This window comes from Anser brachyrhynchus, assembly GCF_964034855.1.
Source record: "Anser brachyrhynchus genome assembly, chromosome: 15".
In the NCBI taxonomy this organism is placed as follows: domain Eukaryota; kingdom Metazoa; phylum Chordata; class Aves; order Anseriformes; family Anatidae; genus Anser; species Anser brachyrhynchus.
Window position 1 is genome coordinate 13,832,662 of NC_137733.1, and position 23,406 is coordinate 13,856,067.

General features: G+C 42.1%; 1 protein-coding gene across 8 annotated transcripts in view; it reads left to right on the plus strand.

The window, feature by feature from the left end:
* Nucleotides 1-23,406, plus strand: part of SDK1 (sidekick cell adhesion molecule 1) — a 393,578-nt gene that overhangs the window by 335,243 nt on the left and 34,929 nt on the right. For 6 of the 8 annotated variants that reach the window (XM_080556193.1, XM_080556199.1, XM_080556195.1 and 3 more), the window contains 4 exons: nt 1,773-1,843; nt 6,651-6,786; nt 8,660-8,719; nt 10,626-10,727. In XM_080556193.1, coding sequence (XP_080412319.1) covers nt 1,773-1,843; nt 6,651-6,786; nt 8,660-8,719; nt 10,626-10,727 — 369 coding nt within the window. The remainder of the gene's footprint in view (nt 1-1,772; nt 1,844-6,650; nt 6,787-8,659; nt 8,720-10,625; nt 10,728-23,406) is intronic. The other 2 variants (XM_080556194.1, XM_080556196.1) reach the window with 1 other exon arrangement.

The following is a 23,406-nucleotide window of genomic DNA, read 5'->3' on the forward strand; positions in this document are numbered from 1 at the left end:
TTTGGGGACATTGCCATGGGATGGGTGCTCCGGTGTGCTCCTGGGTTTGCTGAACCCTCTTCAATGTGATCTCCACGGTGCCTGGAGTGAAGATTCAACATCAAACGTGGTTTTGTTCATAGGAGATTGATACAGGTAGTAACGAGGTTGGGCTGAATTAATAACAGACAGTCTTAAGCGTCCTGCTGTGCCCCCAGAATGAATCATACTTTCAGGAGTCTCCAAATGGAATTAAACTCCGTTTGATTGGCTTCCAAACTCTGCACTAACCATTATCTTTGCAGAAATTGAATAATTTACAGGAGATCATTAAAAATAAATGTAGAACCGTGAATACATTTGAAGAAGTTTCTTCAATTGTTTTCACTCACAATCCACATCACTCTGCAGTACGGCAAAATTGCTGAGGTATAAGTAAGAAAGAGCACGAAGCTCCTGGAAACACGAGCATTTAATCCTGCAGATCAGGACTAATAAACTGTGAATGACATTGACAAGGCTTTTATTTTTAGCCTTAGAGATCAGCTTCTAATTCCTTGATTGTATAAAGCCAATGCCTGAATGCAGAATTAGCTCTGATGTCTTGAATGGGACTACCAATGGAGAAATGAACTCTGCAAAGTGAGAAAAAGCATTGGCATTTACCCTTAGACTGGGAAGTAGCATAATATTGGGATACATGTATTTATACAGTGCTCAGATTTAGTATTTAATACAGCACAAGCAATGACTAGTCAAATGGGGCATGGAGATATAAAAATAGGAAAATTTTTTGCCGAGGAAGGTTTAAAGAATGTGATCTTGAAATTAGAAAAACAGGACAGAGCTTGGGGGTGTCCTAAGTTAAACAAGTATTTTTGTAGTACTTGAAGAAACGATGTGCCTAGCAGCCTTTTAAAGGCAGCTTGACTCTCCACCTTCCTGAACAAGAGCTGCTGCGTGGTGCAGGCTGTAACTGTTACTAATGAGGCAATACTGACTCACTCTTTTGGAATTCGGAATTTTATTTTCAATTCTCTTTGAACTGAAATTCAAATCCAGAGTTGTGCTGAATCCAGTGCAATGAATCCAGAGTTGTGCTTGACCTCCTCACAATGCAACTGGGAAAGGCTGTGAAAGCTTCTCACCTCCTTAACAAACTGTGAACATTTATTCTGCTGAGCAAACCTGGTGCTGCCACTAGAGCATTACACTGCAGAGGGCTGTCAGCTCCTGATAAGCCTTCCCTTCTTTGTACGTGAGCTGCTGGAGTGTGTGCAGATGTGTTACAGGCCATGGGCACAGGAATGGGTTAACCCATGGTAAATCAAGCTGTCCTAATTAAAATAACCTGGGAAGGCATGACATAGACTCTTAACAACAATGTGGGCTTGCCCCAGCTATGGCAAAAATGTCATGGAAAATTTGGGAGCGGTTCGTTCGTGCTTTGAAGCACACACTCAGCTGGTTTAACTTCATTTTGAATTTCTAGCTAGTTGTTTGTGAGCAGCTGGCATGATGCAGCTTCCTCCAGATTTATGCCCTGAGCTTTTCTCTTATTCCTACTCAAGTTGCCAAGGCCACAGGTAGAGCAAGGAGTGTATGAGAAATGGCTGGCTCCTGCCTGGATTGCAATATTCATAGCAGCAGCATTGCATTTGAGACCCACCACATAGTGACTGGGATAGAATACTTTTTTCAGCAGTGAAGAAAAAGAATTTGATGAATAAGCTGCCTCTTTTTCACCCTGTTGCTATAACTGTTTTGGTTACCTTTTTGTGTTTCTCGTTTAGTTCCAGATGAGCCACCCAGTTCTGTGTTAGTAACTCCCCACACTACTTCATCTGTCCTTGTGCAATGGCAGGTAGGTAAAATGCAAAATCATGATGTTTCTTGTTGGCCGCAATGGTTCATCGCAATGGCTGTTTTTCTGAGCTGGAAGGAGTGTAGTAAAGGTGAAGGACTGCAGCAACTTCCCTGGTTTCCTGCTCTGGGCATATATTTTGGTGATGGATAGAAATTTCTGTTGCTTTTACTTTGTACCCTGTGAGGAAAATCTTGGGAGGTAAGAGTTTCTCTAGAGATGCCCAAGATTATTACTTTTACAGATTCTCCTGTCCTTTAATTGTTGGGCAACAGATGTGCATCTTTACATTGAGAGCGTTTAATGGCGTGTGGTATTGGTGAGGATCAGGAAAAGCTCACTGCTGTTCACATTGCATACTGCCTCCTTCAGCTGCTGAAGTAATCAGAAGTGTATGCTGTGCCTGATACCCTGCTCATACTTTGAGGAGCTCCACATGCCCTTTTGGCTTTCTGAGGGCTAAAAGCTGAGATTTCTTCAGAGTAGAGGAAAGCAAGTTTCAGCGCTCCGTAATATGTCTGAGCTGGACGTGAAAGAATTCGTGCCGAGTCTGCATTTTATATACATCTTTCCTGTGCCTTCCTTTATCTTTCAATCTGATACTGGCCTCCTGGGATATGCCGGAACATTTTGTGACCCAGTGCCTGAGGCTTCTTTTTGTGGAGTAAGCATTAATAGAGGGAACCCAGTGGGGTACTGCACGTTATCTGTAACCTCTGCTGCAAAGCCTCTGCCCACCCTACTCCTGAGACAATGTCCCACACACGTAATAAGGACAGCTTTGGACAGATTGCATTAGAGTGAAAAATGTACATATGCGTTTACGGTACAGATGGGGCTCCTTGCATTTTGGAAAAAAATGTATGTATGAGGGTCTGTTTATTGCTGTGCAGAAGCACTTTAAAAATATGCCTGGCTCTACTACTGGGTTGCTGGCCCAAGTTCATGCAGCATAATACTAAGTAACAACATTGCTTACAGCATGTTGAACAAATAGGAGACATGTTGAACGGTTTTACCAAAGGAATTGTGGAGAGATGTAAATCTGTCGCCCCACTTCTGAATAAAGCCCACAGTGAAAGGAAAGGTATGCCAAAAAAAAAGGACAAAGAGAATGTGAGGCATGATGTACTGTAGAAATAAACATTCCCCCAATTGACTGATTATTGGTGTGTAGTTAATGTGAAATAGGTGGTTGTTTAGGTAATTGGATGCTTTTTATTTCATGAAAATGAAATGGGGTTGTTGTGCCAGAGCCATCTCAAGGGAGTTGTGGGCGATTATATGTCATTACTACATGTATATTAATAGGTCCTGGTAATTCAGCCGTACTATATTTTTCAAATAAACAAAAATCTTCAAGTCCCACAATAGCCTCCAATTAAGAAGTTGTTTCACAGCAGTGTTTAAGAAATAATGTAAACTGAAAACAGCAGTCAAGCTAAATGGGAGAGCAGATTTCCAAGCAAAGCTAAATTTTTAACATTGAGCTGTGTTAATAATTCACAAAACAAACTCTAGATGCACTATCTGTGCTTTCAGCTGCTTGGTCCAATCAGTCCATTATTTTTAAATTTAAAGTAGGAAGAAAATAAGTAATTTCCATTGCGGTCTGCTGTATCAATAATGCAAGGTTATTTCAAATGTTCTGGAGGATGTTATAGTTAACGTCAGGGTTACGTACTATTCTGCTTCTACCATAGAGACAGCAATTATTCAAACTTACATTGTTTTCTTTCTTTTTTTTCAAGAGCTCTAAACTGTTTCTCTTAATTCTGTACAGCATTATGGCCTGCCACTCATAATCATTTTACCTGTTTCAGCAGATCCCTCAGGCCTTCGTACAAAACCCTAAATAATCCATTACATCAAAAGCAGACTTCTGTCCATGAGAGACACACAGGAAGGGGAAGACCTGACCTTTTAGCAGAGTACCCTTTTCAGGAGAGAATCATCATTTCTGTGGCAAGGAGAAAGACAGATTTCAAGCCATTTATTTTCTGAGCTTTCCTGTCCTAAATTTAAAGAAGGGGAAAAATGGAGAATCACATGAAAGCGTAAGAAAACAATGCCTGCTATCAACAAAATCAGTGTTGTACTGCAGTGAGGAATTAAGCTTTATCTCTTAGCAGCTGTATGGCAGGGTAGGGAGGAACAGCTTCAGTAGTGTTTTCCTTTTAAGATTCTGTAGGATTTCTACCTCAATTTTTTTTTTTTAAGTAAAAAAATGTTTTTGATTAAAAGTTTAAATAGAAAAAGACATTGAATCCTTCCAAGAGCACCTTCCTTCTAGATAATAACTGAAATACAAATCCGTGTAATATATACTCTTTTTTTTTTTTAATTCTGCGAAGTGTTTTTCCACAATGGACAGGCTTTATTATATTGTTTCTTTTTTTCTGCTTTCTCCTCCTTTGTGGCAATGTACTATCTGGGTAGGACAATGTCTCCCTTTACCCTGTCTGTGTAAAAAACAGCCCTTGGGTTTGTGGTTTGAATCCTCCTTGCCAGATGACTCTGCAGTGCCATTAGAATCGTCACCTCCAAAACCATCAGGGCTAAAGCAGCTTCACTATAGTATAGAAAACTAAAAAGGAAAATCATGAGATTGAAAAAGGAGGGGAAAAAATCAAAATCATGCTACATATGCTAGTAATTGCTAATAAACAATCTCATCTTCTCCGTCTTGCAGAGGAGAACATTTCAGCTGGTCCATGAGTGATGGTGGCAGGCAGCCGTGGACAAGGCTGTCGCTTCGTTTAGTTTATTTGTTCAGTCCCTTGCACCAGGGCTTCAACCTGTGACTAGAAGAGGTTTTTGTACAAGAGGTTGATTTATTTCCCTTGTAAAATGGACTCTGAGAGGGGGTATGGTTGCTCTTCTTTTAAATATAACAAAGGAGTAAACACCCTATAGGGAGAAGAACAATTTAACCCGAAAGACAATGTTAGCAGAGGAACAAATGGTTACAGACTTGCTCTGAATTATTTAGATGAGAAATTTAATGAAGTTTTCTAACCACCCAAGTAGGGAGGTTTGGAATCACTTTCCAAAGAAATACTAGGAAGCAGAAAAATTAGCTTATTTTCTGGTGGAGCTTGCTCTGTTTGTGAAAAAGGACTTTAACTAGTTGTTTTCTGCAGTCACGAAGGCCTCATCTTGATGATTCCCAAGGTCCATCACAATCTTGTGTTCCTGGATCATTCTGTAATAAAATTGCTAAATAATAGTGAAAGGCAGTCAAAACTTCTGCAAAGGATGGAGCACAATAATGAGCATGAAACATCATGATGAATGAGGTTCTCCATGCGTAGCAAGTAAAGCAAGATCCTGGGAATTTTTGGATTGCTTTCAGCAGATTCTGGGCAGGACAACTGCAAAAGAAGAAGGCTTCTTGCAAGAGCAGTTTCTGCTCCTTTTCTCGGTGGTTTGGTGTTTGTTATATACACTGGATCACATATATATATATATATATATTTTTCTTCCATAAACTACAGTCTTTCTACTTAATTCCTTCAGCCGTTGCCCAAAGAAAACTTCTTTCCAAGGAGACAGGACAGCCATTTCTTATCTTTACTGTCCTGAGGAAGTAATGGAAGATTCTTGTCATTTCTGGAAGCAGAGTGTTAGGTTATTACCAAATATCTGCATTCTTTCCTGTAAAAATATTCTTCTTACTTTCTGCATTAAAATTACATGTGGTATTACCTTATACTCTAACAGTGTATCACACCAGTGGTTAATTTTTTAATGATGGACCGAAGGTTTCTGTAGTAAAGTTCTCAAGACTGCTAGGGATCTTCCTGGATTAAAGGCAAGATCATCATTAAAACCCTTTTCATTTATCCTTTCAGCCCCTTAAATTTCAGTACAAGAATCTTTAGAAGATAAATGGCTCAGGGCATCTTTTCTTCTCTGCAGTTCTTAGCCTGCATTAGACTCATAAAAGTCATTTTTTCCCAAACATGAAGAATCTCTTTGCTTGTCCTTAATTAAGCCATTCAGAAAAAAAGCTCCTTTTAGTATACTGGTTGTATATCTGTAGTTTAAGGAAGATGTGAGGGACCGCTGAAGAATCCTTGCTGAGGTCTTTGGACATCTAGCAGCATGTTTCAGGGGAGTAAACACATGCATTTGGGTCATCTCAATGGTCACATGTACAGTGCTGCTCCAAGCTGTTGTGGAGGAGACCTAGGTTTTCCCATGGCACACATGGGAAAACTATGCAACTCATCGGAGTTCATCATACTGTGACTCCTCTCTAAAAGTCTCTCTGATGCCTATTTTAATCTTCCTAATTAAAGCCAGAGTATATCAATTTTTGGTTATTTTCTCCTCGGTCATTCAGTAAAACATTGCCAAATGAAGAATAGTCTATGAACAGTCCCCAAGGAAAATAGCTTGTCTTCGGCAAAATAATTTATTTTTGTCACCTCAGAAGAAGTGAAATAATGGTTTGCTGCATTGGAGACTAGCGACATGCATTTTCAGTGATCTGTTTATGTACTTTATCACACAAATTTCTTTGGACCAAGAAGGAAAGCAGCTTATCTCTTAGAGAAGTGCATTAGACATCAATTTTTAAGTAAAGAGCCTTTTGTAATTGCCACAGCTGAGAGAAATCATCAAAGTTGCCTTTAACTTGTGCTTTTCCCATTGCACGAGTTTGTACATTGCTAATGGCTGTTTTCACCAGAGAGCACCGCGTCCCTTTGTGCAGAACTGGTGCCAGCTCCTGTCTGTCGTGTCTGATGCTTGTTGCTGAGCATGTCTTAACAAGAGTGTTCTTTGTGTGGATGTTTTTCAGCCACCTAAAGTTGAGAGTCTGAACGGCTTGCTGTTGGGATACCGCATCTACTATCGGGAGCTGGACTACGACACCGGGTCTGGAACAGAATCCAAAACCATCAAAAACCCTTCAGCTTTAAGAGCAGAGCTCACACGTAAGCCTATATTTTGGACACTATAATATTCCAAAATCTGTCTGTGCACAGACATTATGTGCACTCTTACCACATGGAAAGAGCACACAATTGTGTCCAAGAGTGCTGGGGATAATTTGGGTTTTACACATTCAGAGTGAAGATGCTGGAAAATGCTATTAACTTCTGTATGATCGGCATCACTTGTAATGGTGCACTCTAATCTGTGCCATCATGCTTGAACTGATGTTCTGTCCTCCATGTACCCTCTGATTTCCTACTTTCTGCTGTCTCCACTGGATGATTACCCTGGTTCTTTGTTCTGCCATCAGATGAAAAAGAGGGGAACTTCATTTTCCTCTGCTTGCTATTTTCTAATTTTTTTTTTATAATTGGCATTTTGTTTTTCTCTTTGCAGTATAAGAAAACAGATGAGGAGAAATTTTAAGTAGCACTTCTAAAATTTTGAAGTGCTAGTCCCTGTTTTGGAAGAAAATAGCAAAAATGAGCAAGAAGGTGCATGCTTGCTGTGTTGGCCACTATTTTTTTTTTTTTTTTGGCTCACATGGAAAGAACCTTTCCAAAGAGAGGGAAGGGGATAATAGAAAAATGAAAAGGACCTTTAGGCAAAGGATAGAAAGATAATCAGATGGAAGAATAGGCAGAATAAGGTGATGGGAGGTAAAGATGTGAGCACTCAGTAACCTTACATGTACAGCCCAGCAATGAGGCATGCTCAGGGCAGGACCAGCTTTTGTCCTGTTTGATGTCAGTGGAATATTCAGAATAAGATAATACTCTATGAGCAGCAGAATATGGCTGAGTAAGACTATTTTAATATCTTTTATTGACTTCCGTGTTTCCCTGAACCCATAAAAATGGTTTCTACAAAAGCAAGGATGATTTTTGTGTGGGTGTGAAAAAAGTGGATGTTTTAAATGTAGCATAAGCTTCTAACTCTGCCCTCGTTTACATCATCAGTTCTGAACGAGAGTCCTGGGAGAGTACAGAGTTTTAACCAGAGGAGAGAAGTAAAACTCCTGTAGGTGTAGGGTGTGCACAATTGTTGTTTTTTCCATACAAAGCCAAATGATTGGTTGTGTGTTTTGTCATAAAATAATGACTTTGGATGCTCTCTAGTCTCATGGAGCTTGTAAAGCCTACTGTTTTCCTCTCTTCCCTCTTCTTGGCTGGCCCTGCAGCTATGTCCCTAATAGCTGTATAGTAGAAAACACCTTGCTGTACTTCTCCAGGGAGTCAAGAGAGAACAAAAGGGTTGGAGACGAGTATTTTAATATAAACTTCCCTCTTTCTCCTCATAATATGACAGTGTTAACCTTAGTACACCTCTGTTCCTCACTGACCTGCAGTTTTGCACAGCTTAGCATATTATTACAGTTTGTTCACAGCAGGAATGTTGAATTCTGTAAGTGAAACCGTGGGAAATCTAACATACGTTTAAAGAATCAGGTCTTGTCCTATTGTAAGTGTTTGTTCTTTGTGGCCCGTGTTCCAGGTCTTTACCCTGCAGCTCCTCATGTTCTGAATTTTGCATGTTGAGAAATAAGAATGCAATACAGTGTTGAGAGATCCCCCCTTAGAAACTGTTTCCTTTTTACTCATTTATTCTATTTAATCTAGGAGTCAGAACATTTCTGTGTTGTATATTTGTGAGATACTCTGTTTGAGGAGGAAATGAAAGAACCCGTGTGAGTGAGATGCTTTTGATGTGTTACAAGAGTGATGTGGTTTTATTGCCCTTCAAGGTATGGTCCTAAAGCTCAAATTGTGTATGTGTGTGCTGCATCATTTGCCTCTGTCTCTGCTGTACATCATTTGCAATAACTGTTTCCGTGCACTGTAACAAGCTTTCTGCTTTGCTTACCCTGAATAGCCCAAAGCAGCTTCAAGACAGTGAACAGCAGCTCTGCATTAACGACGTATGAATTAACACGTAAGTGCACATTGCCTTTAGATGAGACTCTTTTTAATGGCTCAAAATACAATATAGGCAAACTCCTATGGTTCTCCTCGGTGGATCTAGCAGAAATCAACACAGATTAATGATTCTGCTTTCTTGAGTTTCTTTTTCTTTAAGCTTTTGCTTTCCCTACATCAAAAGACATTGATGATGCAAGTAGGTAGCTGTTGTAAAAATGTGGCTGCTGGGAAGGTAAAACATTATTGACTGTAACAACCCAGTATTGCTGATGCTAAATGAATTTTGATTTGCTTGCTACATATTCTGCAGTCCATCTGAGTTTAGCTGTATCACATCATTAGTCTTATGATTCAAACATCGCAATGCTCAAGCTTTCCTTGGAGTATGAGGCCAGTTTAGAGAGGGCCCAATGAATTTATATGCGTCTCCAGAGGTGTTTTCAATTGGAAATGAATAAAATAGCATTCGACAGAGTTAAAAGGCAAGTTGCTTTGTAGTGATGATGGTTCACTAGATAGGTTTTGCCCAAGGCTTTTGAGTCACAGATTGTGATGGGCTAAAAAAAATATGAAACCCTATCCCCAGTGAAACTTGCATGCATGAACTCTCATATGTTCCATTTTCTTCCACATCCAGTTAACACTAAAATCTCCCTTGTGGCTTTTCATGGCAGCGATTAAAGTTTCTCTGTACCAGCTGCCTAGTACTATACTTCCAATCAAGAGCTATATATCTTACATTATTTTTTTTATTTATTAACACACTAGCAAAATGTTAGTGATGTATTGGATATCACTTACAGTATACCTGAGACCAGGGAATGATGCTGAACTCTGCGTCAGATAAAGGAGCAAGACACTTGTACACACTTCTGTGAAACTGAAACTTGAAGACCCTGTATGATTAGACTTATTGAACCTTACCAAACCAATGACATAGCATAACTGAGATAAGGGTACGATGTGATTCGTAGATAACAGAGAAAATTCATGGCAAGGGGAGAAATTTGGACCCCTGGCCGTACATGTCTTAATTCAATGATCATTTGAATACAGCAATTTATAGTATCGATCTTTTTCCTACTTTAATTTCACTGTGAAATATTTTTAGATGATTTTTTTTTTTTCTGATAGGATTGATTCTTTCATTCTGGAAATGCAAAATCTGAAACTGCTGAGCTGCTGCCTCATCTAATGATGTTGACAGGGTTCTACTCCACCCCCATTTACATCGATTAATTACCCCCATATCATTGTGTTTTCTTGCCTTTTTCACACTGCTTTCATTCTTGTACCTCATCTGCAAGAGCGGTTTTTATATGCCAACAAAGAAATTGGTTGCCTGGTGGCCAAACAGAGCCCACACTTCAAATTCTACTTTCTCTTTGTGACTGATGCTTAAACTGTGATCACTTTGAGGGAGCAAGATGTACTTGAATATTTTGCATGGGACTGCGAATTCCCTGCTGCAGCAGTGACATTCTCTAGCAGTGCAGCTGCTAAATGACTCACCAGGTGAAAGTCCCAGGGTTAGGCAAAGGCTTGAAGCAGTGCTCTGTCCTACCAGGAGAGGAAATTAAAATGAGCTCAAATGGTGAACATTCAAAGCAAAGTCCTGCCTTTTCCCTGTCACCAGGAATGACCTAGAGATGTTCCCCTAGCTAGTTACCCATCAGGGATGATCCTTCTTACTGGAGCAACAGAGTGAAGAAACACTGGAAAATCTTGTCATCTCATTGCAAAGATCTTTCTTAATTATGCGATTCCTGCTTTGATGTGTGTATTAAGGAAGGATGGAAGTAGACATCACACTGTTCTAAGGCTGTATTTCATGAGAGAAGTGTGGTAACAGAGTATAAGAAATGTCAATAAAGTAATACAGGGTAAGTAATAATATTTAATATAATTTGCATTTTCAGAGTTGAAGAAATACAAGAGATATGAAGTGCTGATGACTGTGTATAATGTAATTGGTGAGAGCCCTACCAGCACGCCAGTGGAAGTGTTTGTGGGTGAAGCAGGTAGGTAAAAAGAAAATAAATATTATTTTTTTTTAAAGTGCCATCAAGTTCTGATATTCTCCAAACATTGGGAAAGGGCTGCTTGGAAAAATTGCACAGGCATGATCACTAACAGGTTTTCTGTAGCGTCCTCTCCTGGAATAGGTTGGCTCTGACAGCTTCTTGCCATTTGAAAGCCAGATGGTCTACAAGAATAAGGGAAGAGGGTGCATCTGAAAGAAAGAAGAGGAAATCTTTTTGGAGTCGCAGGAGGATGACTGTTCATACCAAATTAGCTTGAGGGGAAAATTGACTCAAGTTAAAGAAGTAAAAAGTAGAGCATAGGAAAGCCACAAGGGAAAAGAAACAAAACTGCAAAACAAGGGAGACTTGGAAAGCTGGTTCTTTTATTTTATAGCTCTGTAGAGACATTGCCTGTGCCCCACATCTTGCTGTATTTTTATGCTCTTGAAGTCAAGAAGACATTGTGTCCGGTTTAATGCTAGCTCTGGAGTCACAGATGATGATTACTCTCAAGAACATGCAGACTTCCTATGCCTGCATCCAGCTTCTACCTAAGCTGTGTTTCAGTGCACTATTCGTGCCATTACTTATTATGGCTGTAGTGCATGAATTCGGGCTGTATTTCTGAAGTGTAACTGGCTGATCAATTTTAAATCCCTCCATTGGAAGGCCAGAGGCAGAAATCAGGACAAGAGAGTTAACTAGGCACTTCTTTGAATGCTTTGTGGAACAGGTGATTTTGCAGAGCACAGATAACACACAGCTGAGGCTGTTCTTCTCGGTAACTCTAGCTGAGCAGCCAGCGCAGGACTGGAATAGCTGATGTCTTCCTCACAGCCCCAGTGGCGGTGCGGTATTTACGGTGACCCCAGCTGGAGAGAGACTGGTGCTGAAATAGTTGTTAGTTATGGTATCAATTTCTGCAGCAACATCTTTTGAAGCTTAAAACAAGAATAGGCAGCAGCATGCACCCTCCTGTTGTTCAGTCTGCTGCCGGGAACAAATCTGATTGCACTTTTGTTCTTCTTTCTCAAGGCTAGGATGTAAAAGTTATCAAACTCGATGCTAATACATTTTGTTGTTATTCATTAAATATATTGCTCAAAACTCAGTAAAGCACAGGGTCTTTTTTAAACTCTGCTCAACCTTTCCATTTCAAATAAGGTGTACCAGTCGCTATCTTTCTCCAAAAACATCATAAATTAATCAGAGCAGCATGGTTCTGGAGAAACAGTTGGCAATATTTACATTTTTTCTAGTTTGCTGCTGCTCCAGCTTCCTTCTGTAACTGCAGCAAAGGAAGCCCCAAGTGGAGCCAACTGTATCTGGCTTCAGAATAGATTTTTGTTTCAGAACTAAAAATCTCACTGCTGCAAACTGAGCCAGCAACTACATTTCTACACGTGTACACAGCACAGAAAATCAGCTGGGGAAAACAAAGAGATGCTGGTATATCATGTCTCTCTTATTGTAACTCAGGGAACAGAACAGTGGAAGGAGCAAAACTTGGGAGGAAACAGATATGCAGGAGACCTTTCACAGGCAGGCAGGGCTGGTGTTTCTGAAGTTGTAGCATGACTCAGTGTGATTTGTAGAGATCCTGGATTTACCTCTGGTTCGGGACAATCTGGATTCATGCAGTAGAAGTGATGAACGTAGGAGCTTCCTGCAGATTTTCACACTTGTTGTGTGAAGTTACTATGCTTTGTTATATAACCGCTTCTTCCACCTCCAGAGCCGACTGTGATTTATGCTGTGAGCAAAGTGATTGGAGCTGGTAAGGCAATTTAAGTTTTAAATTGACTTGTGACACCTTTGAGTTAAAGTGTGCTGTGGAAATACAAGTTTTTGTTATTGTTGTTTGCTTGATGTTCTTACCTGTGGTAAAGGCAGTTAAGTAGCAAGCTGGAAAAAATGGGTCTGCTTAGCTTTGACGATGGGTCACCCATGTAAAAAATAGAGAAATCTTTCTCAGTAAACAACAGATGCTGGCAATGTGATCACAGCACTGCACACAAAGTAACTGAAGGGGACCAGCCCTGGGAAGACCCTGGATAATTTAAGTGCAAATACTGTTAAATGGTGCTTTGTTTTGCTGTTAGGGTTGCAGTAATTCTGGTAGGTGTGAGAAGATTCCTTTCAGTTGTAGAAAGGAAAATACAGCATATGCCTTAAGGGGGAATGTGCAGTATTTAAGCCAGTACAGTGAAAATACCCAACTCTGTTGAATTCATGGTGTTTTGTACAGCATGGAGCATCCAAAAATCATACTGACGGTTGATGTGCTGTGCAGGATGAGAACAGTAAATGACCCGTTTCTGTCCAGTGCAGCCAGATAATCAGTGCAGAAGAAGAAGCATCCACAAATCCTTCCTTTGCTCTTGCCCTCTCCCCTGCTAGATTTGAAAGTTGTCCAATCGTTGTACCTGGATTTTTACGGTAAGAACTCAAGTGAGCAATGGAGCCCCCTAACAAACTCAGAAATAAATAAACAAATAAATACACCATTAAAACCATCCTTCTGGCAGTTTTGCAAATCAAACAAGTAAAAAGCACCAGAACGAGGAGTTTCTTTCGAGCACGTTGTTCAGCCGTACCCAAACCAGCATCCTCCTCAGGCAATTCGTGTGCTCAGCTCTCGTTTGGGTCTGACCGAGGGGTAGAGAGAGATTTTGGGAGCTCCATGAGAACAACCTGCTGGTAGGCGAAGGGCCAGACGTGAATGACAGCTCCTGTATCCTGAGCAGCCGGTTAAACTAAGGGGCTGGATGCAAGCAGGCTTTGTTTTGTTTTGTTTTGTTTGCTATAGGTGGACCAAAACTTTTCTCCCAGCAGTTTTCTCCCATAAGATGAAACAACCCAACGAAGGCTCCATTTTGTGTTCTGTCTGCGTGTTTGCAAAACTCCATGATGTGGAGAGCAAACCTTCCCCATGCCAGGAGTCCGGGCAGGGACTGTGCAGTGCACGGGGGAGCACTGCACTGTCTGGTCCCTCTGAGCAGAGCCGGTGCTGTCCCCACCTGCATCGAGCCTCTGGATTCCTCCCCTGCACGGCCTTAAGCTCCATGTAGTAGGTAAATGGGTAAAAAAAAAAAAAAAAAAGCCTATTTAGATGTGGCTGCAGCTCTGCCCTGCTCGTTAGAGAGCCACGTGCAGCTCCTGACAAACGACAGAAAAACTGAAAGCCGCCACTTGCAGAAACGAGGAAGGGAGTTGCAGCCCCTTCGGCAAGCCCCCCCTTTCGCCTTGTTAATTCATTTAACAGTTGAGCTGTCAGGGACTCCGGCTTTGATTGGGAAGGCAGTGAGTGTTCAGCGAGAGTCTGGGTACTGATAGTCGTCCCAGCCCTAAATGCAGCTGCTACCAGAGGTGCTGTTCTGCTTGACTGAAATTAAGACCCTGTTAGAGCAGCCACTACATCAAGTGCATTATTTTACCAGCTTGCTGTCGCTATCTGATTGTGTGGGGGGCTCTGGAGTTCAGGAGGCTCCACCACCTGCATTTTAATTAAACAGAAATCACAGGTTTGGGGCACGCGTGCCTCTCCTAATTTGGGATGGTGAATAAAATGGAAGGCGGCAATACAAATCCTGCAGTAACGAGCCTGCAGCCTCCAGTGCTTTTCCTATATACTGCAAAGCTGTTCTGGATGAAAAATAATGGAATTCATAATTTCTTCCAGCAGCTGCTGCTGGAGAAGAGCGTGTGTATGTGTGGAGAGGAGGTAGCAGAAGGGGTGAAGTACGCTGAGAGATGCTTGGCTTTGAACAGGTTGTAAATCCATTCGTGTGGAGAGGGGAGTGATGTGTGTCATTATAACTGATGGTGACACTGGTGACCTTCAGAATTCACAAGAACTGATGAGGCTGGTTTGTTGTTCTTTTTAATAATGTTCTTTTTAATAATGATCTCTGAGAGCTCATTCTGCTAAGGGAAAGGGAAGGAGCGACGAGCTGGGAAACGGAGATCCCCTTCTAAGAAGTACTCCGCTGAAATGCCGCTTTGGTTGCTAACATCGGAAAAGCAGGTTTCCTCTCCGTCTTACTTTCATCAAAGTGAAACCATAGCTTAGAAAGGAACAGGAGTGGGACAGAGGGATGACTGCTTCTCTTCTCTTACACTCTTCAAAAACTTGAATTTACCCCTTGATGCAAAGCTTGCAAATGCCAAAGTATTTTCATCTCTTCCTGCAGGCCTCATTCTTGTCGTGTGTTCGTACAAAATACCTTACGTGGTCTCGCCTCCCTGTTCTAGGTCACTTTCTGGAGAAGGGAGTCCCTCAGCTCTACCTCGGGCCCCCTTTCTCTTCCAGCATGGAAGCTTTATCTCCTTCTGTGCCCCAAACGTAGCTGAGAAGATGCTGTACGGAGAAGTCCCCTGCGCCTCCTTGTTAACAGCCTACAAGAAGAATGACAGCATTTCAACACATTAGAACTGGCAGCTTCAATCAGTCTGCTGTGGCCCCCTCGGCTGTTTTCTCCTATCTGTCTGGGACACGTGCGTTCTGCCTCTCAGTGGCTGGCTGTGCCTATGCAGATAGGCTCCGCGTTGCTGCTGGCACAGCTAGAAGAACTGGGTGGGCATTTCCATCCCAGACTCCACTGAAGGAGGGAAGAGAGGGATTATCGTGGCCATTTCACACTGCAGTCGTCTAAAACCTGTCAGCCTAGGGACAGTATCTTCCCTTGATAAACAAAAGGGGAGGGAGGGAAGCTATTGGAAAGTGGTATAATAAAGAAATCACTGGTTTCGCTTTCTTCAACTTTAAACAAAGGGATTGACCTTCCTTGGCATTTTGGAAGTGCCAAGCCTTTGATATGTTAGGGTATTTGCATTTTAATTTTTGACAATTCTGAACATCAGCAGAAGGCTACTTTTGGGGGATGGCAGGGTGTTTGAAACATTGATTTTACTTTCCCTTCATCTTCAATATAAAAAATCTTGCAAAGCTGTTGCAGTAACAGGCATGTCCTGCTCCAGGCTTGACACTGGGTTTTCATCCTGTCCCCAGTGCCTTTCTCTCTAAGCCACTGAGCTCGGAGTTAAAGATCCAAGCGAGGTTCACCAACAACGTGCTAAAAGAACAGAGTAAAATCAGAGCAGAGCAAGGAAGGAAAACTATAGGAAGATGCTGGGGGAAAAAAAAAGTGAAGAGACCTCTCCCACTCCGAACAGGATATAAATCTCTTTTCTGCTTCTCTTGCATTACTGGAAGCCATTACAACTCCATCCCCTAAATCCCAACAGCACTCCCTTTCAGACAGCGGGATCAGCCACTGGGTAGATCATATCAGTACTTTGTGGTGTATTTTAAACTCCAGACTCGCTGTATACGTGGTTTCCACTTGGGGCTTGTCTGCAGCTAGTCCAATTTGGATTTGTTGTTCCCATCACTGCTCCACTGGTGGTAATAGCAGTATAGATAGCACTCAGTTGCATTATCTAATCCTGCAGGGTTATGACAGCATAGTAAAAAATAACAAACTAAAGCGTGCCTACATTAGAGCATTAGTCGTTGCTTGTTACCGGTGGAGCTGCACTGCTGGGGAATTATGGATATGAATTTCCTCGATAAACCTTAGCTCCATTTCCTACTCCAATTGGCTATTTTTGAAGGGTAATTTTAAGTTCTTAATTTGTATATAGATGAGTGCAGAGGTTTCAGAATTAAACTTCAGAATTTGGTAACTTAGCTCAGTAGCTGATCTTAGAACGGTAAAACAGAAAGTAACCGTGCCAGTGTGAGTCTGTGGAAGAAGTGTCCTTAATGTCAACGTGTCAAAAAGACATCCCTGCAGCTCTCTGGAGACTGAAATCTAATGTCAAGGCAGAAGGAAGCAGACTCTAAGTGGGAGTTATACTGCTGTCAAAGCAAGTTATTCTGCCATACAGGAAAAGGAATTTTAAGAGAATTTACTAGAAAGCAGTGGCCAGATTGAGACATAGATTTGATGGGTTTATTTGACATCTTTAATTCTCCATTGATGATCCAGAAGCTCCCTAAAATGATTTGCAGTGTTTTCATGCTGCAAGTAAAAGCTGAATGTGCGCCTCATTAACAGCTCATTAAGTTGTTAATATTGGTCATAAGCAGCCTTTGGTACAGCACAATGCTTTATACAGTGCGGCAGCTCCTGCCTAGCTCTGGTTTAATTGCCTCTTTTTATCACATCTCAATGTGGGAAAGATGTTTCTGTCCAACCAAAAATCTAATCAGGTTTTGATCAACTGAGCTTCCTTATCTCTTCCACTGCTATTGCTGGCGTAGGTGGTGTTGGGCTGCAATTGCCACGCGATGTTTTGCCCGGATGATGAACTTCTGTCTCGCAAACCCACCAATTTGATGTCGATTTCAGCACTGACCGTAGCCTGAGACAGACGTACTATCTGTACTTGAATTCATCATCAGGACTCCCGCCTTTGTTCTGTAGCTGGTGCAAGCAGCAGTGGGAGCGATAGGACAAATTGGCCGTTCACAGTTCTGCTGCGGTGTTATATGGCCTGTGAAGAGCTGAGTGCGGGGACATCCCTGCACAGAGGGCAGAGGGATGAGAAGTCTGATCGTGTATGCAGAGCCTTACTGAGCTGACAGCAGAGCTACTCCATTAAAAGCAAAGGAATTAACCTTCCTTTCAAAAACATGACCAATCTGTAATAAAGTAAAATGGACCATAAATTGCGCTGGTAAAGAAGTGGGGAAGCCCCTGGCTGATAACTCATATTCAAGCAGACCCAAGCTAGAGTTGGAGTATTTTTGACTAAAGGGTTATAATGCAGCCAGATTTGTTTACTCTAATTGCACAGTCCTGCTCTGCTTGTTTTGCTTCATCCTGGGATACGTGAGCAAAATGTAGCTTTTTTCGCACGGGTCTCAGCTCCCGTGGCTTTGTCTCCACTGGATGGCTTTGCTGTGAAGCCAGCTGTAGAGATGCACAGTTGGTTTTCTCTTCTGACATCTGTTTGCTGTATCCATCGTCAGTCATGGTACTGAAGGCATTTCAGGTTGCAGACCTGCAGACTTTCAGACTGAAAGCAAAAAAATTGCCATTCTTATTATGAAAGTATGAATTAGCAATATTCTAAAACATTAGGGCCGCAAAGATCAAGACACTAACATGGTATCAGTGATAGAAGACCACAGTAATGAATTCACAGATACTATGATTGTAAAATAAACTAAGAGAAAACTTTCACTCAGAAGTTTAGAAGATATAAATTTAGACTCTCTCTCTCCAGGACCATGGGATTACACTCCTCAAAGGTTTCCCTGGGGTTCCCTGACCATTGCAATCTGTAAATCCTAAATTAATCCCTCACTGGAGGTCAACTATACGACTTGCTTCAAAAGCCGCAGGGAAAGGTTATCTCAGTAGCAGATCTTGCCTGCTGAGTTTGACTTTTTTTGATACCGCTTTTAACGTTTGGGATATGGCAAACCCAGTGGAGATCCACCCTAATTATTAGATATGTTCTCCTGACTTTAGGGGAGCATAAGGAGTTGTCGGCGCTTATTAGGCTGCAGTAGGTGCTGCTGTTAGCGAACACTAAGTGGGTGCTTTTTGTCTGCTGCCATGAACTTGTGGTATTATGATATTAGTGTGTGGGATTAACAAGTTATAATGAGAGGAATATGAGTGTAAATGGTGGAGGAGTCATCTCAGGTATCAGCCTGAGAGATGGTCTGAAGTGAGTAGCGTTGCTGCTGTCTAATGGACGGACTTTTTTAAGAGAACTGAGAGTGGTACTTTCCCACATGGTGCTGCTCCCACTCCTGGTGCAAGTGGGAGAGGAGTTGGGCTGGAGCACCAAACACTCGGAAGTCCTTCGCCACCTCGTGCATCCTTGAACAACCTTCAGTACCTCCTTGGGGGGTGAATCCTGCACTCATCAGAGCTGACACTGCTCCTAGTTACACAACTTTCACACTGGGTTAGCTCCACTTGCTTTAGTGGAACTAACCCTAATTTACATCGATGTGAGAAGGGATTTCAGCGTGTGGGTTTACACCAGCATGTTTGCTTGCGCATACCTAATGCATGTCAGACTCCTGCTGTTCCTGCTCGTGGGTCTATCTCTGCTGACTGATGGGTTGCCTTTGTGTGAGAATATTCTTGTTGAGAGAGAGAAAATAGAGAAAAAAAAGCATATTTTATTATTTTCCCCTTCCCGTTTTAACCACCTGTATGCCCTTTCCAGAGGCAGTCTGACAGTTTTGTAAGGGCTTTACTTCTGGGTCGGTTGTTCTCGGTCTCTTGATGGATAATCTCAGTATGCAATGTGATAGCCTATTTTAGGTTTTTATTAGCTAAGTAGAACAGCGGGCTTCAGCAAAAGCCAAGTGTGTAGCTTTTGTTTGCAGGGTCTATTTCACAGTACCACTCTACAGTGTGCGCCTTGGTTTAGGCATTGTGCTGTGAACACAGTAACTTTTCCGCATCACTCGGATCATGTCTGCCCCAGGAACATCCTGGATTGCACGTAGCTCATTGGGAAAACTGAGCTCCGTGTTAAAAGATCAGCAATCACTACACCAGTGTTTTCACCACTGCTGGAAGAGATGGTGAGGGAGAGGATGAGAATTACTTCTGCTTGATTCACTTGCCAGTTTATAAAGGTTCTTCATGAATAAGTCATATCCGTGGAGGTTTCCTCAGAACACGATTGCCTCCTTAGTTTGAAAAAATGGCATTGGCAGATAACCTCCTAGAGTCTGGGCCCATGGAAAGAATACCCATTTCTAGTCCTTGTTTCATTTCAATGTTTTTTTTCCAATACGTGTGGTGAATGTGATCTCTCCTTTAACCACCTGCATCCCTCTATATACCACTCCAGAAGGCTGACTGTATGCCTAGACGATGTTGGGAAGCCCTCCAGTGCTTAGCAGAGAAGCTGGGTGTGTTACTCTTGGGTATCATTAGCAGCTGCTTTTATTTACAATTTTTCATGACCTTAATAACCTTAGAAATGTGATGTGGTGAAACATGGCTACTGCATAGCACGTAGTATACAGGCAGGGGGCAAGTCTTTGCCTACCCAGATAATAAGGTACAGAGGAAAGTAGTGGTGGGTGCTCTAGGTTCCTCAGATCCCCATTCTGACAGCTTTTCTTTCCCCTCACCACCCCTTCTTTCCCACCAAGGTAGGTTTGTCTTTCTTTCTTTTTTGGCTCGATTAGACTGTGCTCCCTCTTCATCAGTGCTGGCGAGGGTGAAAGAGTTCTTCTTCAGGTTAGTCTTGTATCGACTTCTCTTGGTCTCTTGTACGCTAGGAAATGTTTCAATCTCTCTAACACTGATCTATGCAATCTTGTAAATCAGCACATAATTCAACACCCTGAAGAACGGGTTATTTCCTACTTAAAGCCGGCTGTTTCCAGCTGCCCTCCAGTAGGAGGTTGGGCTTCTCAGAGGTAGGGGAGATCAGAGAGCTCCTTTTCTCAGACTCGGGTCAAGTCACAGGGCGACACAAGCCTGTCGAGGCTGGTAACTGGCAGAGCACTAGGTTTTGGTGCCAAATTGTGATGCCTGAATAAGAGAGTAAGAGCATCATCAGGTCCGGTGTTAGCAAACAGAGTTGTGTCAGAGGGGTTAAGGATGTCAATATATGTGCTTTTGAATGTGGATCTGCCTGTCCTACTGCATCTGAAATACATCTGAGTAGCCCCAGAAAGAGCAGCTCTTGGGGGGAAAAAAAAAAAAGTATGTACTTCCATCACAAAATGTAGCCTTGCTTAAAACAGGCAGAAATTGGTGGGAAACATCTTTTACATTCTAAATATAGCTTGTACTGCCTTGTCACAGCAGAAAGCAGCTTCACAGTTGCTGTTTTTGAAGCACAATTAACTAATTGTTATTGAACTAATCAGCATAGCTCACACAGCATTCCTAATGGCACAGAGGTACTGCCGCACACAGGAAGCGTTCCTCGCTCCCACCTTTCTTTCACAGGCACTGTAAGAAAATGGCCAATAAGCACAGAATGTTTTTCTCTCATGCTGTTTTTCCTTCGTGGAAGGAATGACTGCAAACATTTGCAAATACACCCCTTTGTTCTTTCTCGGGAGGATACCATCCTTGTGTTTCTTCTCTAAGCCCAGACTGCAAGAAAGCCTCTTACATTTCCCTTTGCCCATTCTGCTGATCAGCCTCAGCTGTTTTATCTTGTGACCTTCTGTTTGTTTTGTTGTGTTTGGCTTTTTATAATCCACTTAACAGTTGCTTATCTCTGCCATAACTTGAGGGCAGCGGCTGAAGAGGGAGCGGGAAGGATCTGTTCTCCATCCCACTGCAGGAACAGGACTTCAGTGCAGCGAGGCTGGCTTTGGCCAGACGTTAAGGAAAACAAGTAACCCAAGAGTACGTTTTAAGAGTTATTAAAATAGACAGAGTCAGTGTGGGGATGGCAGAGGAATTTGGAAAGGGGTCAGTGGCCAAGATTACACAAACATCTGACCAGCAGAGCTGAGCCCAGTGTGATGCAGGAGGCTGGATTGTCTGAGCCCTCTCAGGATCCTTTCCAGATCCGTTTTCCAGAACCGCGTGTGCCAGGAACCAATGTGTAAACCTGGGAGGTGCTGCGTGTGCGTGCTGTAATTGTGAGCTTATGCTACATTAACTACTGCTGTGTCTTCTCTCTTGTTGTAGGGAGAAGGTAGATAAGATTACAGTTGATATGCTAGAACACGCTCCAACCACCCCTCCATTAGAATGTGTAGACATACAGATTAGAGGCTTTTAGGGCCTGGAGCTGTCTCTTTATTCTGTGTTTATGCAACACATTGTGCAATGAGATTCTGGCCTCTAGGTGCTAACACCAAAATGCAAATATATTGATTACTAGGGAATAAAAGCAGGCATGTTCACAAAAGCATGCTTTGATGAACTGGGGTGGGGGGGAAATGCTTGCTAGATAGAAAAGGATCAGAGGTCTTTATAGAACAGAAATTTGCTTGGGATGCTTTGGAACTGTGGGATCAAGCTGATGCACAGAAAATCTTTGGTCTCTTTTGCTGCCTTTTTTTTTTTTTTTTTGTCTGCACGTTTATTTAAATGGCATGAGTATCGGGGCATCTTGTCCCAGACTTGTCTGTGAATTGCCTGACATAATGCTGGCATTATTTAAGTAATTGGAAAGACAGTAGAGGAGAAGTCTTTCGCTACCCAGAAATTTGAGCAGATGCAACAGCAGCAAGGAATGCTTTATAAAAACAGTTATTAAGTTTACCCGATGAATCACAAGGATTTGTAGCCTACCTGTGGCAACTGTCACTAAGAAAAGGAACAGTACTTTCATATTGATGAAAAGCTCATGGTGCCACACAGCCCAGAAAGCAAATATCCCAGGCAAGCAGGGAGAAAAACTAAGGTGAACCTTCTGCGGTGCATGGAGATCTAGTGCAGAGCCACTGGGGATTTTAAGCACCTTCTTTTTAAAGGTTATAAGCATTTCCAAGCTCAAATTGTCTGCAGCATGAGCAGAGGCTGTTCAGTTCAAATGCAAAATGAGGACATTGGTAAGTTTAAATCTGGATTTAGATGTGTAACTTTTTTAATGCATCCGTTTTCACTCTCATTGCTCTAACTCCAGATAGACTTGTTGTCTTTTCACAACCCTGCCAACATCAACCCAGTCCGTAGCTGTTGTTATTTTTACTAATTACTATACAAGGCTTTTCTCCTTACTTTTTGACTGAGAGTTTCAAGGAGATTATCTTAAAGGTGAATTGAAATCCGGTAAGAAAAGAAATGTTTGCAAATATCTGCATGAGATTCCAAAGCAGGATATGTGCAGAGAATTAGATTTCAGGAACGCATACATATTTTTCAAGGAAAGTGAAATGCTTTCCACCTGCCACGACCTGAATTTGGACCCTCGGGGGTCTATGTCACTCCTGCTGTAGTTGATAATGTCACTAACACATAAAGCAGTGTGAGGTATGAGGCTTTAACCTCGCTTTTTATGTATTAGTGATTTCAACAGCCATGAAGAAAATCAGAGCTCAGTAATCTTGAACTGCATTCCTAGAAGGTAAAAGGCTTTTGAATTCACTTTTAAGATGCATTCACTTTTATTGGCACAGGCTGTCCATACGTTCAGTGAGTGGTTTGGGGTTTCAAGCAGGTAGAATCTTTAGGGATGTGTTTCTTCCTTTTTAAAGTATTTCATTTCACTGTTAGCGTAATGTGCTGTGTGCACAGAGCCACAGCAAGAGTAAGCAGCACTTTTCTGCTGTCCCTTGCTGTCAACAAGAAATCTGTACTTAGAAGAGGAGGGACACATCAGCCTTTGAAAGTTGAACACAGGGGCAGACACACAGGGCACAAAACCAACACAATTTGCATGTTGTTGAGGCTCTGGGGTGGTGAAATGTCTTTTTTCCACTGTCTTTTATTTTTTATTTTTCCCCTCCCATCAAATTTTCCACCACCGTGCCAGCAGAAGTGCAGTTCCAGCAGCGAGGGTGTCAGTGGAGAGTGATCACTGGCAGTTTTTAACCATTGTGTTTCTTAGACATGCTCTATAAAAAGGGTTTGAGGAAAAACGGTGTTTTTGTGGCAGCAGGCTGCACACGCCGGCTCTTCTAATGGTTGCAGCTCGGAAGCAGCAATTGTTCCAGGCTGGTGTGTAGGATCCAAAGAAAAATGCTATTGCAGACACTGCTTCAGACCTGGGTATT